The 15,401-nt window shown below is 57.3% G+C and overlaps 2 protein-coding genes across 4 annotated transcripts; one reads left to right on the forward strand and one right to left on the reverse strand.

Annotated features, from left to right (window-relative positions):
- The first annotated feature begins 77 nt into the window (after positions 1 to 77).
- Positions 78 to 6,148, forward strand: RFXANK (regulatory factor X associated ankyrin containing protein). Of its 3 annotated transcripts, XM_069477210.1 has the most exons (10): positions 78 to 118; positions 815 to 955; positions 1,452 to 1,646; positions 2,778 to 2,861; positions 2,995 to 3,060; positions 3,298 to 3,398; positions 3,562 to 3,687; positions 4,394 to 4,460; positions 4,876 to 4,956; positions 5,892 to 5,962. In XM_069477210.1, exons 3-10 carry the CDS (start codon positions 1,460 to 1,462, stop codon positions 5,960 to 5,962), a joined length of 783 nt encoding a protein of 260 aa, XP_069333311.1. In that variant the 5' UTR covers positions 78 to 118; positions 815 to 955; positions 1,452 to 1,459. The 3 variants fall into 3 exon arrangements, with proteins under 3 accessions (XP_069333311.1, XP_069333312.1, XP_069333310.1); XM_069477211.1 differs by lacking the exon at positions 78 to 118 and having other exon boundaries at positions 776 to 955; positions 2,781 to 2,861; positions 5,892 to 6,148; XM_069477209.1 differs by lacking the exon at positions 78 to 118 and having other exon boundaries at positions 776 to 955.
- NR2C2AP (nuclear receptor 2C2 associated protein) lies at positions 6,148 to 7,668 on the reverse strand. Its single transcript, XM_069477213.1, has 5 exons — positions 7,294 to 7,668; positions 7,057 to 7,147; positions 6,718 to 6,823; positions 6,570 to 6,637; positions 6,148 to 6,280 (listed from the first exon to the last, which is right to left on the reverse strand). Exons 1-5 carry the CDS (start codon positions 7,329 to 7,331, stop codon positions 6,161 to 6,163), a joined length of 423 nt encoding a protein of 140 aa, XP_069333314.1. The 5' UTR covers positions 7,332 to 7,668; the 3' UTR covers positions 6,148 to 6,160.
- Positions 7,669 to 15,401: the final 7,733 nt, after the last annotated feature.

A 15,401-nucleotide genomic window follows, 5' to 3' on the forward strand; every position in this document is an offset into this window, starting at 1 on the left:
GAGGCTGGGACCGCTGCCTAAGCCTTCCCTGCGGAAACCGCACGCCGGACGGCTCCAGTTCCGGTGGCAGTTGGCCTGCCCACCCCGCTCCTCCGTCTCCCGGGACAAGAGAGGGGCTGTAAGTGCGAGAGGGAGAGGAAAGAGGCACACCCGGGGGCGGGTGAGGACGGGGCGGAGAGCCCCCTGAGGCTCCAGGGGGGGACACCCAGGCGGACACCCAAGGACTCCCTGGCTTTCCGAACCGCCTTTTCCCGGGGCAGACGAGTTAGGGGAACATTCTACACACTGCCCACTTCGGTCCGTATAAACGTCCTCCTTTAGCCCCCTTGCCACCACCAAATCCCTCCACACGTTTATAAACCTCCGAGACCGCAGAAAGGACATTGTTATGGAACTCAGTGGCAACGGCACTTCGCCCCTTTAAACTACGGAGGCCCCGCCCACTTCCTCCCGCCCTCCACTTTTGGAAAGCCCCGCCCATCCGTCCGGGGCTGGAACCCATTGGCTCCCGCTGGAAACACCTATGGGCGGAGCCGGGGGGAGGTGAAGGGACACAGGAGCAGTGCAATTCTCAGAGCCCTTTCAGGCCCCGCCTATTCCCTCCGGAGCTGATGGGCAAAGAACGCGCCGGCACAATTGCGCTGCTATGGCCCCAGCGAAGGCCACGCCCCTCCCCCAGTCTTAAAGGGCCAGAAGCAGCTCCTAATGCTCGGGCCCTTCCGCACTTTTGGGGGGCGGGGGTGCGCAGGCGCAGTGGGAGAGCTCTGGGGTCGGGGGTAGCGGTCGCGTATCAAGTTGCTCCCTGTCCCGGCAGAGGAAGCTAGGACGCTGAGGGTCTAGTCTCCAGCCTGCTCTCCACTATATCCGTTGGAAGATAAAAGTTTGTGAATTGGGGCCCCAAGTTTTGGGGAAACTGGTCTTGCGGCGCGGGGGGACAGAGGAGACTCCTGGGGAGGTGAGTGGACCCTGGATAGGTTTGGGAGGCGCGGGTGGGACTGGGACCAATTGCGTCTTTGTTGAGCCCTCACTCATCTTGGGGATTCCCCCTCCCAAATAAGTACAGCGACTGTTTATTAAGCTCTGCCCTTACCAGGCCCCCTGCTAAGCTATTTACAGACATGATTTCTTTTAGGCCTCATTTCCCCATTTTACTGAGGAGGAAACTGAGGCTCAGAGGTTGTCGCACGCTTGAGTTCTCACAGCCTGTGCGTGGGGGTATTCAAACCCAGACAGCTGACCGAAGAGCGGGGCTTGTTGCATTAGCCTTGTTGGTGGGGAAGAATAGACCTAAAAAGCAGTTAGTCTCTGGTTTTAATTTCCTGGCTCTGGCAATTAACCGGAGCCTCAGTTTACCCACCCTCATAGTGCAAGGCCAGGTATGCAGTCAGTGTCTACTTAATAAGAGCTGTTGATAATTATTGTCACCTCTTCCCTTTTGGTGCGTCCAACAGCTTCCCCCATGGAGCCCACCCAACCTGCAGAGGACCTCATCCTGACTGAGCAGCCCCCTGCCTCAGAACTTGGGGACCCCGAAGACCCTGGGGATGAAGCCCCAGATGGCTCAGAGACTGTGGTCCTCAGTCTCTTCCCTTGTACCCCAGAGCCCGGGAATCCTGAACCAGATGCCAGTGTCTCCTCACTGCAGGGTAGGATACCTCCTCGGGGAGTGGCCCTCTCGGCTTCCATGCTGGTGGAATGTCACATGACACCTCTGTCTTTGTGATCCTCTACCTAGGACATGTCTTCCCTCTCTACCCAACAAGGGGTTGTTTTTCACAACTTGTATGTTTTTACAACGTGGTATGGTACACATAACGTAACATTACCATTTAAACCAGAATTACAGCACAATTCAGTTTCAGTAAGTACATTCACAGTGTTGTGTAACCACCACCTCTATCTAGAATATTTTCATCACCCCAAAAGGAAATTTCACACCCCTTCTCCTCTCCCTCCAGTCCCTAGCAACTAATCTGCTTTCTGTCTCTATGGATTTATCTATTCTGGACATTTCATATAAATGGAGTCATACACTATGTGGCCTTTTGTGACTGGCTTCTTTCACTTAGTGTGATGGTTTCAAGGCTCATCCCCATGGTAGCAGGGGGCAGTGCTCCATGCCTTTTTAAGGCTGCATAATATTCTGCATTATAGATGGACCATGTTTTGTTTATACATTTATCCTTTGCTAGATGTTGCCTTTTTGGCTATTGTGGGTGATACTTCTATGAACATTCCTGTACAAGTTTTTGTCTGCACAACTGTTTTCAATTCTTTGGGGACAGATGTTATACCTAGGAGTGAAATTGCTGGATCACATGGCAGTCTTATGTTTGACTTACTGAGGAACTGAGGATTTATTTTTGACTGAAGTCTTAGAACATGGCTAATTCAGTCCTATCCCAGGGCCTTTGTTCCTGCCATTCCTTCTGTCTGGAATGTTCCTTCCGTACCTCTTCCTACTGCTGTTTTCTTTGACTTGCCGTCTTCTACCTGCATTTTTAATTCTTTGGATCCCTTATTTCAGCTTGAGGTTTTGTTCCATTTCTGTATCTGAAGCAGCCGCTTGCCCGTGGGCTCCTTTGAGGGCAAAGCCTCTGTCTCGTTTGCTGGGACACTGCGAGACGTGGAAGGGAAAGATGCACCCTGGGTATCCGGGAGAGAACGGCGAGTGAATGGCGGGGTCTCGGGCACTGTCTGTTATAGCTCCGACGCCCAAGGATCAAAGCCCCGGAGACATATACTGGGGGAACTGAAGCCTTTCCCCTCTCTCCCAGCAGGCAGCTCCCTGAAGCACTCTACAACCCTCACCAACCGACAGCGGGGGAATGAGGTGTCGGCGCTGCCAGCTACCCTAGACTGTGAGTGGGTCCCCAGTGGCGAGAGAGCTAGCAGGATGGGATGGGCTCAGAGGAACCATTGTGGGCAGAGGGTAAACTGAGGCATGGAGAAGCGATGAGGCGGGTGAGGACTCTGCTTCTCTCCGGACTGCAGCCCTGTCCATCCACCAGCTCGCGGCCCAGGGGGAGCTGAGCCAGCTGAAAGAGCATCTGAGGAAAGGTGCGTGTCCACATGCATGTGCTGGCGCGTCTGTGCCTATCCGGTGTGTGCGTGTGGGCGCCCTGTGCCCGCTCACGGTGTGAGTGTTTGTGTGTGAGCATGACCACGTGTGACCACCTACACGTGTGCTTCCCTGCTCGTCTGACCCCAGCCTCCCACCACGCCCTATCCCTGCTCTGGTGGAGCTGGGGAGAGAGGGCAGGGTGCATCCTGGTGGTACCACCTCCCTCCTGCCAGGAGACAACCTCATCAACAAACCGGACGAGCGAGGCTTCACCCCACTCATCTGGGCCTCTGCCTTTGGAGAGATCGAGACCGTCCGCTTCCTACTTGAGTGGGTGCGTCCCGGCCCAGCTGGGGGCTTCCTGGGGTCTCGCAGGCGGGCTGGGGTCTCAGCTGCATCTGCTGGTTACTTGTCTGTAAGATGAAGCTGCTGTGGGGACCCCAGAATTCCTGGGGATACCCCTACCCCTCTTGTTGCTGTCCCCCTCTCCCCACCAGGGTGCCGACCCCCACATCCTGGCCAAGGAGCGGGAGAGCGCCCTGTCACTGGCCAGCACGGGCGGCTACACAGACATCGTGGGGCTATTGCTTGAGCGCGACGTGGACATCAACATCTATGACTGGGTGAGGCACCACCCACCCCAGGCACCTCACGGCCTCCTTGCCTCCATTCCTGCCCTCAAACATTTATGGTGGCTTATACCTATAATCCCAGCACTTTGGGAGGCTGAGGTGGGAGGATCTCAAGGCCAGGAGTTCAAGACCAGCCTGGGCAATATAGTGAGACCCATCTCTACATAAAATAAAAAAAAATAGTTGGCGGTGGTGGTGCACGCCTATAGTCCCAGCTACTCAGGAGGCTGAGACAGGAGGATCATTTGAGCTCAAAGAGTTCAAGGCTGCAGTGAGCTGTGATCACACCACTGCTCTCCAGCCTGGGCAACACAGTGAGACCCTGTCTCTAAAATCAAGTGCTGGCAGGGTTCCAGGCCTGCTCTGGGTGCTGGGAACTCAAGTCAGAGCCATTCCCAAGCCTCACAGAGCTCCCAGTTTGGGGGAGGCAGACAAGGAAACAGGCAGCCAAGATGCAGTGAATAGTGCTGTAATGGCAGGCGCACAGGCAGCTCCAAGCACCCAAAAGTGACCAGGGAGGGTGAGGAAGGACTTCCTGGATGAAAGGGTGTCTAAGCTTGAGACTCAAAGTACAAGATAGACTGGCCAGGTGATGAGCAGGAGGAACCACATTAAAGTGGAGGCCACAGAGTGACGTGCATTGTGAGAACTGGGGAAAGATAAACCACTGCGTTTCCCTTGCCTCCACCCCCGACAGAATGGAGGGACGCCCCTGCTGTATGCAGTGCGTGGGAACCACGTGAAGTGCGTTGAGGCCTTGCTGGGTGAGTGGGGGTAGAGACTAACGCCGGGAGCCCCAGAGCCCCCAAAGTCCCAGCTGGCCCTGCAGGAGAGCTGAAGGCAGAGAGGGGGGCGAGCTCTGCTTGTACTTGTTCCTGAGCTGGGTGGTGAGTACCAGCTACTCTCAGAGCAGGGATCTGGGGACAGGAAATAGCGGGACAGCATAGGGGTCTGGACAAGGGGTTGCACATCTCCACCCTCCATGCCTCAGGGACCCTGAAGCCACAGGGGAAAAAGAGGAAAAAGAACCTTGAAGGAGTTGGGCTCTTGTCCAAGGCCACATGGGCAAAGGGCCAGCCCGTGGCTGCATTGTTGGGGGGTGAGATCACTGGGTCTCCCAAGTCCCCAAGTCCCTTCTGGGCTCCTGCCCCCCACTCCACCGCCTAATCTGCTTTGCAGCCCGAGGTGCCGACCTCACCACTGAAGCCGACTCAGGCTACACTCCGATGGACCTCGCCGTGGCCTTGGGATACCGGAAAGGTCAGCCTGAGCCCCATGGAGCAGCAGTGGGGTGCCATAAGCAGGGGACCACAAGGGGGCTCACGGGACATGGCCCTCAGTTGACAGACGCTGGCAACAAGAGTGTTCATGTTAGCCAGCGTTAAGCACCACTGTGTACCTGGCCTGGGCATGTCCCAGTCCTGGCTTTTGGGGCTTCCCATGGGCTGGGGTAGGGAGGCCAGTGTGTGTCAGTGACTAGGGCCATGAGAGGCCCAAAGGAGGCCCCGGCCCAGCCTTAGGATGTTCAGGGAGGTCAAGGAGGGCTTCTGGGGACCAGCGGGGCATCCAGGTGGCAGGAGCAGCGCCCACAGAGGCCTCATGGGGTGAGGACCCTGAGAGGGAGACAGCTGGGCGACAGTGAGCTGGGCCACGGAGGCCAACCCTCTCCATGGCAGGAGGTGGCTTTGAGCAGGTGGGTTTGACCCCTGGCTTCTCCCCTCATAGTGGGACCTCAGTTTTCCCATCTATAAAATGGGGAGATCCTAACAGAACTGACTCCCTGAGGTCATGGAGGGATTAAGGGCTCAGGAAATACCCCCTTCTTTCTTTGGAGTTTTATTCAATTTGGGGCAGAAATCATTGCTCGCCACTCCTCTCATCTTTTTGTAAGAGTCACAGTTCACCAACATTATTTGGTAGGAAATATTTTTATTAACTCTGAAAAGTCACACAAAAATGCATTTTTACAAACTTAGAGGAAGTTGAGCTTTCTGGGATGGGAAGTTGGTCCTCCCAGCTTTGCTGTGGGAGAGGCATGGATGGATTCCTTGGTCTATAAAGTGGGTCCTCCATCCAGGTGCCAGGGTTGCGAGGCCCTGTTCGTCCCCCAAGGGGAGAAGAGTGCAGGGTGGCCCATGCCTCTGCAGCCCCCAGCTCAAGCTCACGGCCACCCGTTTCCCTTGCCCCACCTCTAGTGCAACAGGTGATCGAGAACCACATCCTCAAACTCTTCCAGAGCAACCTGGTGCCCACTGACCCCGAGTGAAGGCCACCTGCTGGGAACTCAGTCACTCAGGGAACAAAAAGGTCGACTCAGAGCTGGGGGAACCCAGAACTGGCTTCAGAGGCAGCTCTTGGACAGGCGGTGGGAGGGGACCCTTCCCAACAGGAACCAATAAACTTTCTGTGCAGCAGAACTTGAAGGACTTTGCTGTGTTTCCCCAAGGGCTTCCTGGAGGAGGTCTCAAACCTTCTTCTCCCCTAGCACCCGCAGGTGGTAGATGACCACTCGGCCAAAAAAGTCAGTAGCATCCTCAAACGTCACTTTCAGCCGGTCCACCTCAGCAGCTGGCACGGGGAAAGTGTGAGCACGGGCAGTCAAGGGAAACAGGTTTCCACCCACCAACCCCCACCCTTCCCAGACCCGGTCTCTAGCCCCAGCTAGATGTCGCCAATGTGCTGGGTGACCTGTGCAAGCTGTGGGCCCCTCTGAGCCTCTCACACAAAACAGGTGGTGGTCAGCCTCATTTTGCAGATGAAGTGATGGAGGCCTAGAGGTCACTTATTCAAAGTCACACACCAGGCCTCCCACTCAGGTCTGGCTGAGCCCAGAGGCCCAGGCTACCCTACCCACGAAGGCCAGGACAGGATATCTGAAGCGAGTTGTTGTCCTCAGGGTAGAAATCCACAATCTTGCTCAGAGCTTCACTCCCCTGTGAACCTGCAGCAGAGAAAGAGGCAGACAGCGAGTGTGCAGGGTGCTCCCTGGAGCCCCACCTCCCTCCCAGGGCCTTCCAGTACCTTCTAGGCAGCCCCGGTGGCTGGAGAAACCCCCCTGGAACTGGATCTGAAGCTGGGAGACACGGATGCGCTGGGGGAACTCTAGTATCACCCACTGAGAGGGGCCCTGGAAGCAGACAGGGAAACTGAGGCCCACAGTCCAGGCTCAGAGCCTGCTACACCTCTCTCTCATTCACACAGTGCATGAGGGGAAAGGGGGACATTCAGCACACGTTCCTTTCCTGGCCACCCGGACTGTGCCCGCTAGGCACCCCCCCCCACCCTCCGAAGTTCTCAAGGCACCCTGGACTCTTAAATCTGATTCACACCACGGATGTAGAGGCCGGGGAGGCCCCTTACCTGATCCGAGTTCCAGCACGTCTCCTCGTCCTGATCAAACAGGTGCTTCTTTCCAAACTGCCGGGTGTTGCGATTCAGCACTGAACTCACCCTAGAGGCACCGGGATCCAGGCGAGGGAGGGGCTGAGCCCAGCTCTCAGTGCCGCGGAGGGCCCTCCCCAGCTCTGTCCACTGAGCTGGGCGGACCCCAACCTTAGGGCCCTGCCGCTGTCGGACCCCCGTCCCCCGGACTCTTACCTGCTCATTGTCTGTGGACAAACCAAAGAGTGGGTCATCGCGGTTCCACAGATCTCTCAAGGACTGGGCTCAGCTTAGGTTCGAATCCCGACGCCACCTGAGCCACAGAGGACGCAACCTTGGCCACGTCCCTGGCCTGCACGTCCCTACCGGGTCACTCTGGCCTTGAACGAGCACCCTCCGCCGCCCGCGTCCTAAATATCGTCTCGATCACCGCCCCCTTAGCCAGGAAAATCGGGAGTGGGGATCCGGGGAACTGCCCATGACCGGAGGCCAGGCTTTTCACAGGAAACAAGTTTCCCGCGGGTTTGGGGGCGGTCGCTCCCTGTCCCAGCCTCAGTTTCTCAGCCAACAGCTCTGGGAACCAAAACCCGGGACCCGGAACCGCGTGGGCGCAGCGCATGCGCAATATACTCAGGCCCCGCCCCGCAGCCGCTCCTGGGGCGGGGCTTGATTTTCCCCCGCCCCTTCATTCCCGCTTCTTAAAGGGCCCAGGATCAATGATTGAGTTTCTCTGAGAGCTGGAAGAAGGCGGCAAGCTACGTGGGGGGCGTGGTCCCCTGGTGCTGGGATGTAGAGCACTGGTTTGGGAATCTTGAGACTTCCTATAGCGATGGCTTCCTATTCAGGAAAGTCTGCGGAATCCATTTCCTAACTGCTAATGCAACCTAGGAACCCCTGAACCTCACTGCCTCCCAGAGGCCAAAGCAAGAGACATGGAAAAGGCCGTGATGTTGGGAATATCAATCTCCTTTGTCCTTGCTGGGACGCAGAAGGCCCGTGCTCCAAATCTGTCTCTCCCAGAAAATGCTGCCTAGGACATCAAGGAAGGCTTCTTGGAGGAAGGGGTATGCAGGTGGGTTTTGAAGCATGAACAGGAGCTTGCCAAGCCAGGTAACACAAAGCCTCAGATACCAGCCTGGGTTCAGTGATCCACTAGACAGCTCTTGCCACCCTCTACTATCACACCTTTGTGCTCGGCCCTGTGCTGGGTGATGCTGAGGACGGCGAGAGATCTCAGCCCCAGCCCTGTCCCTGAGTGAGGAGCCCCCAGTCTGGGCAAGACAGAGACAGACACACATCCCACGCCCCACGGGTTGAGGGCTGAGCCAGAGGAAGAGATACGGCTGGAGGAGCAGGAGTTCTACCTGGACAAGATTGTCCTGGGAGAGGAGATTTTAGACCTGCACCTTTTTGCATTGGCAAAAATTCACCAGGGTAAGAAAATCTGCTGTGGGAAGGGTGTTCCAGGCAAGGAGAACAGCAAAAGCAAAGGCCTAGTTGGGTGAAAGACCATGAATTTGAATAAAATATGTACAGCCATATCCTGCTGGGGCATGGCGGTGGGGGAAGGTGTTTGAGAAAGGGCGGGACACCATCTGATCTGCATGAATGGAGGGTTCCAGACAGAGCAGCCACTGGCAGGAGGCTGCCGTTCCTGGCTTCATCTGAATGATCTGGCATCCAGCCCCTTTCTTCAAGGGCTGGCGGAATGGTCCTCCTGGCATCCTACTAGCGTCTGCCCAAACCCCCTCCAGGAGGGGGGCTGGCAGGGAAACTGGGTCACCCACGGAAGGGCTGCCTCATGAGCCCCTGCCTGCCAGGACTTTGTGCATTCAGACATAGTCTAGTGCCATCCAGCTTTGTGCTGGTCTCAGGGATGGGACTCGAAGTGACAGGAAACACCCCATGCCCACCCTCACCCCCAGAGAAAGTTGGGAAGAGCATGGACCCTGGAGAGCCCAGATCTGGTTCGAATCCTAGCTGGACCACTCACTGGCTGTGTGAGCTCAGACAAACATCTTGACCTCTCTGAGCCTCAGTTTCCTCATCTGCGAAGTGGGGAGAATTCTACTTACAGGGCTGTTGGAGGATTCAGTGGGCTCTTTGGGTTGAAGCATAGCAATAGTGGCTGGCATTTGTGGAGAGCCCACTGTGTGTCTGACTTGAAGCCACATTTTCTTCTCAATCCATTGGCTCGTTACACCTGCCATGGCTAGTCCCTGTCACCCCTGCTTTGTAGCTGAGGACACAGCAAGTTGGCAAAGGTCCCCCAGTGAGGATACGCATGGCCCCAGGGCTCTCCACAGCACTCCTGGCCTTGGCATGGGGCCACATTGTCCACTGGGATGTGGCCAGCTCCATAGTGTCTTCCCGCCTCCTCACCCCACTGGCGCCAGGGCATGAAAGGGCCTCCTTTTTCTCCAGGGAATTAGTGGCTCCGGGCTCCCAGCAGGGCGGCCAGAGTGGTCCATTCATTCTCCTGAGCGAGGAGAGACTAAGAACTCCCAACCCCACCCCAAAAGATGGGGCAGGGAAAGCTCTCGAAGGTCCAAAAGCAGCTCCTCTGGTTTGCTGGTGGGAAACTGAGGCACAGAAAAGCAAAGTCATTTAGCCATGGTCACCTAGGGGGACCAGGATGCAAATCCCAGTCTGACTCTAGAGTTCCCCGAACCTGCGCCGAGTTCTGCGTTTTTCAGGGGAGAAATTGGAGACTCAGAGAGGGTCAGGGACTTGCTGAAGTCACAAGCAAGTTTGAGTAGTGGGGACTCTCTCTGCACTGGCCGTCTCTGGGGAGGCAGCCCCGCCTGTGCAGAAAACATGCTTCTGTCATCTTGGAGCAGGACAGGAAAAGGCTCTCAGATGGCTTTGAGCCTGGGGACTGGGCGTAATGGTTTCCCAAGGTCTAAGCCTGAGGTGACCTCATGGGAAGGAGGGTGTGACAGGATCTCCCAAGCCTGGAACCCCCAGTCCGGCAGGTCTGGGTCTGATTTATCTGCCAGGCTACACCCGGGTCCGGCAGGGCCCAGCGCAGAATATAGGAGGGTGCTCGCTGAGCACTAGCTGGGGGTGTTGGTCCTGGTGAGGTGCAAGCCTGGGCTCCTGCTGGAGGTGACAGTGTGACTGGCAGTGGGTGGCTGGGGGCACAGGGACTGAAGTGCGTGGGAAGACCCAGGGCTGCGTGTGTGTGGCTGGTTGTGTCAGCAGCTGGGAGGCTTGTGTCTGTCAGGGTTGGTGACGTTGGTGCCAAGTGGACGTGGTCGTGTGCTCACTCTCTGTGGGCATGCCCACACCTGGAAACCTGGGTGTGTGAACAACGTGGGGCAAAGGTGAGCTGTCTGCGGCTGGCGGGAAGGGCAAGGTGGGTGAATGGGAACAGAGTGGGTGTGTCTGAGTGTGGAGGGACGCTAGGAGCAGCCAAGCTCAGGGCTGTGCATTTGGCCATGCAGCGAGCATGACTTGTGTGTGGCCTGGCCAGGTGTGGTTGTGTGTGGCCAGGTGTGATTGTGCATGTGGTCAGGCGTGGTTTTGTGTGGCCGGTAAGACTGTGTGTGGCTAAGTGAGGTTGTATGTAAGCTGACTGTGCTATTGGTGTGGCTGGGCTGTGGCCGCGTTGTGACCGTGTGTCAGTGGTGGTTGGTGACATTGTGTGTTATTTGTCCATGTGTCACTCTGGGTTTGTTCTGAGGCACTTTGGGGGACACTGTCCACCCCTGAGACCCACCTCTCCTGGAAGGTCCAGCTTCCCCGCCTCAACTCTGGCCCACCAGCCCCGTCCCCCACTGGCATTAGCCCCTGGCCTAGGGCCCCAGTTTTAGGGGGTGGGGTGGGGACAGAGAAGGCACTCAGGGATGGGGTGGGGGGGGCTTGCCCAATCCCAGCTCAGGCCTATAAATAGCTCTTTGAGCCCAGCAGATTCCCAGGCAAGGGTGCCTCATTCAGTCCCCCGGCAACAGCCCACCCCTGGGCCCCGGGCCAGCCCCTCTGAGCTCAGCCCTGGCACCAGCTAGGGGAGACCGGGAAGGTGGGGGGGCGGGGTAGGAAGGAGGGGGAGTGGAAGGGTGAGGGTAATCGGGGGAGGGGGCCAGCTCTGTGGCCACAAACCTGCACTTCCACTAGGTCCCTACGCATGCTGTGCAGCCTCAGGCAGGTGGTCCCATCTCCATGAACCTCAGTTTCCCCAGAAAACTGTAAAATAAACAGCAGCCCCTGTGTGTTATCTTCCCATTTCATTCTCCCCGCAATCTGTGAGATGGGGACGGTTAATTATCCCCATTTTAGATGGGAAACCGAGGCACAGAAAGACCAGATGGCTCACCCAGAGTCACACTGTTAGGAGGGGCCGGGAGGGGATTTGAACCGGATTTGTGGAGGCTGAACTGCTCGGTTCCCACGCACGTCACACAGCCACGCTCAGCCCCCTCCTCCACTACAGCCATGACCCCGTGCCAGCCTTGACGACCAGTCATCACACGCTCTCTGGGTGCTGGTGACACAGCTGTCACCTACAGTCATTCTCATCAGCCAAGATCTCTGACCTCTGTCTCCTCTCTGTGACATGGAGTTGGACAATAAGTACAGCTGGCCTCTGTGTCGCCTTGGACCCTAGGGCCGCCGCTTCCTCCTCTGGGGTCATCCCTCTTCCCGCATACATTCCCACCCCCTCTTTGATAATCCTGCGGAAACTATCTTGTCCTCTGTCTGTCCCCCGACCAGACTGAGACCCCCTCTCAGCGATTCTCAAACACACACACACACACACACACACACACACACAGATGCAAGCCTGGGGGCGGGGGTCCAGGGAGCCTCCGGCCAGTCTCAGCCAAGACTACAGGAGAGAAGGCAGGGGAAGGGGCCGACCTCTCCAGGCTTTTTTCCTCTCCTCATTTCCATTTTTTTATCGCAATAAAACACACACGAGCTTTTAAAGATTGGGGTCTCCCCCAAGGACACACCTATGCTCCTCCCCAAAGCAAAAATGTTCCTGTGCCAACAACAGTCCCAGGTCTTAGCCTGTGTTCCATAAATGCTGATTGGACAAAGGTGAGTGAATAAATGATGTCATCTGGCTGGAGCTGCTGGAAACGTATCCGGAGTGTGACACACCTGGGGGCTCCCACCTTACTGCTTCTCACCAGCCCCGTGACCAGGGAATCTTCCCATCTTCTCTGAGCCTGTTTCCTCTCTATAAACAGTCATTGCAGCCAAAACTGCCTCGAGGGTGAGCCCTGGAGAGCGGGCAGGCCGGGGTTTGAATCCCAGCTCTGCCCTTCCCTCCTGCGTGACCTAGGGAAGCGACTTTACCTCCTTGGGGCTCAGTTTCCCCACCTGTGAAATGGGGCAGGCCTCACTTTGGGGCGCGCTGGGGAAACTTAACGCCGTTCCTGGGGTAAAGAGAATGGGAGACAGGTCAGGCACAGTCTTCCCCCGGGTTGGGGTAAGTGTCGGAAAAGTGGAGGAGGATTTTAGGCAGGGGGAGCCTCCTTCCTGGAGCAGCCGGAGGCCTCTGGCTGGCAGGGGCGCATGCGCAGAGCAGCCCCGCGGCCCCTTTATAAGTGCCGAGGCGGCGCTGGGGCGAGCGGAGCGCAAGGGCTGGACCCGGCGCGGAGGGAGCTGAGCCCGAGCGTCCTTTGTGCCGGGCGGTCGCCCCGGGATGCGTCCGAACTAGGAGCCAGGTGGGGGCTCCGTCGTGGGGAGGGGACCGCGTTGGGGGAGAAAACCTCGGGATTGGAGACAGAGCCTGGGATTGGGGAGGGGGCCCGGGATCAGGGAGAAGCCCCCAGAAAGAGGAGGGGGTTGATGGGGGAGGGGAGCCCCAGGCTGGGGAGGGAGTACAAAATGGGAGGGGGCTTGGGGATGTCAGGGGGACACGCATTTGGGGGCAAGGTTGTCCAAGGAATGCGGAGACAACCCCAAGGTGGGGAGGAGGCCGGGCTGGGGGTCGGTCTCAGGATTGGGGAGGGGGTGATGGGAACCAGGGCTAGCGGAGGAGCACCCCGAGTTTGGAGGGAAGAGGAGGACACCCAGATGCTGAGTGGGGGATTCCAGAACAGGGCACGACCGTTTCCCAGCTGAGACACCCCAGGATTTTAAGTGGGGATTCCCAATTTGCAGGTGAATGGAGGATTGGGGGCTGGACTGCAGTGGGGAGGGGCCCCCCAGATCAGCCTGAGCCCAGTGGAAGCGGGTCTGTGCTTAAAGTGAATGGCCATGGGGAGACAGCGCCCTGCTGTCTCCCTGTCTTTTTGGGCCAGGTCCTGTCACCACATTCTGACTCAGGGATGAGGCTCTGGGGGGCCCTATCCCAAGGTGGTCCCCATTTGTTCCCTCAGACCTGGAGTTGAGGTGCTGTGCCTTTTCCCAGGGAGCACACTGGGTATCCCAGGTGAATACTGGGTGGGGGCCCCCTGGGACCCCCAGTTATGGACCCCAGGATCCATGAGGGACACCTGCCCAGAGAGGGGGGCTGCCCCCTCCCGCACCTCGACATCTGTCCACATCCTCACAGCATGACACAGACCCTCACCTCACCCGTTTCAGTTCCATCTGTCCCCGTAGGTGCACGTGGAAGCCCTGGCTTGGTTTGGGGACACAGGCGCTGGGAAGTAGGGGACTGGAACCCCAGGCCCAGCCTGGGCAGGAGCGTGCAGGGCTTTGTTCCTCTCAAGCAGCATCGGTGGGAAACAGCCAGGACCGCCGAGGAGAGGGTTGGCGCTGGGCCCCAGCAGGGGGGTATGTGGGCAGGGCAGGGAGGGAGGAGTGGACGCACACTGCGACCCCAGAAACCAGCAGTCTCAATGGCTTGTGGACTTACCAAATGGAAGTTCCCCCCTCAAAGAGGCAGAGGGCTTTGTGTGTGTGTCTGCTCCAGGCAGACAGGGGAGGGAGAGTGTGTCCAGGGGGTCTGGGGTCCCCTGTGAGTCTGATTTGACTGCGGTTGTGTCTTTGTCAGAAAACTTGTGCTGGGGGCCACATCATCACTATGTGGCAAAATGATGTGCGCCCATCCGTCACTGAGGCCACATTTATCCATCCCGGTTTGTGCCGGGGCTGGCACTGCTGTGTAAGTGTGAATCCAAGTGAGGAGCTGTGTCTGATGGTGATCAGTTCACCGAGGGGTTTATGTGGGGGCACCCAGAGACTGTGGGCGTGTGTCTTTGTGCAGAAGACGTGCTGCCTGTCTTGTGAGTGCTCATACTGCCTCTCTTTGTTAATGTCACTGTGAATCTGTGCGAGTGTGTGTCTCCCGGGGTCTGTGTCTGGGGCGTGTGGCTGTGTGTGTGTCCTCTGTGTGTACGTGTGTGGCAAGGGTCCTTTCCATGTGATTGGTGATGTGGTCCCTGGGCATGGGGGTGTAGGATGTGGTCTGTGTATGCAGAGTTGGGGAGCTCATGAGGACAGGTTGGGCAGGGGTCAAAGTCCCCAAGGGGCAGCCTGGGATGATTTACTGAGCCCACTTCATTTCTCCTCCAAGGAGTTCCACATTCACACCATGCACACTAACACACCGTCAAGGGCTAGAGACACACACGTGTGCCACAGCCCCTGCTGAGAGGCACTCAGACCCACACATCCGGAAATCACACTGGGTCCCCTGCACTCCACCCAGTGCAAGAGCTCCTTCAGGCCACACACACCACGGGGCACAACTGCATGCATGCCCTTGCCTGGACACGGCACCGCTGACACATACCCAGTCACAAACACACAAAAACCGTCTGCTGGCTAACTCACCCGCACTCAGTGCCCACCCAGACAGGAGGTGGGAGTGAAGGAGGAAAGAGAGAGAGAGACACACACACAGTCTCACATCCATCTGGGCCGCCCCTCCCCCCGCAACCCAAAGGCCTCCATTTGCATATGCATGAGGTTCCTGCATTATTCATAAGGGGACGGGCCCTAGACAGCTGTGTAAATGCTCACCTCTGGCAGCCCTGGGGAGGAGGTATTTTAAGACAAGGGTGTGGGTGTGTGAGGGTGCAAGTGGAAGGCAGTGGGAGGGTGTGTGCGGGGGCAGGGGGTGCACCTGAAACTGTGTCTGTCACCATGTTGGACCACCTCACTCTGTCAGTATATTTTTAGTGTGTACACGAGGCTTTGTGCATAAAGAGCTGTTTTTAAATGTAACGTTTCTAGGACTTTACAAGTCTTAGGTCATTTCGTTCTCACAGTAGCCCTATAAGGTACTTGCAGGATCATCCCCATTTTACAGGTGGGGAAACTGAGGCACAGAGAGATTAAAGCAGCTTGTCCAGGAGTAGAGGCAGGGCTGTCTGGATGTAGAGTGAGCTCTTAATCTTATGGGATGTGTGTGTGTACTTGTG

The sequence above is a fragment of the Eulemur rufifrons genome, chromosome 2, assembly GCF_041146395.1.
Source record: "Eulemur rufifrons isolate Redbay chromosome 2, OSU_ERuf_1, whole genome shotgun sequence".
Taxonomy (NCBI): Eukaryota; Metazoa; Chordata; class Mammalia; order Primates; family Lemuridae; genus Eulemur; species Eulemur rufifrons.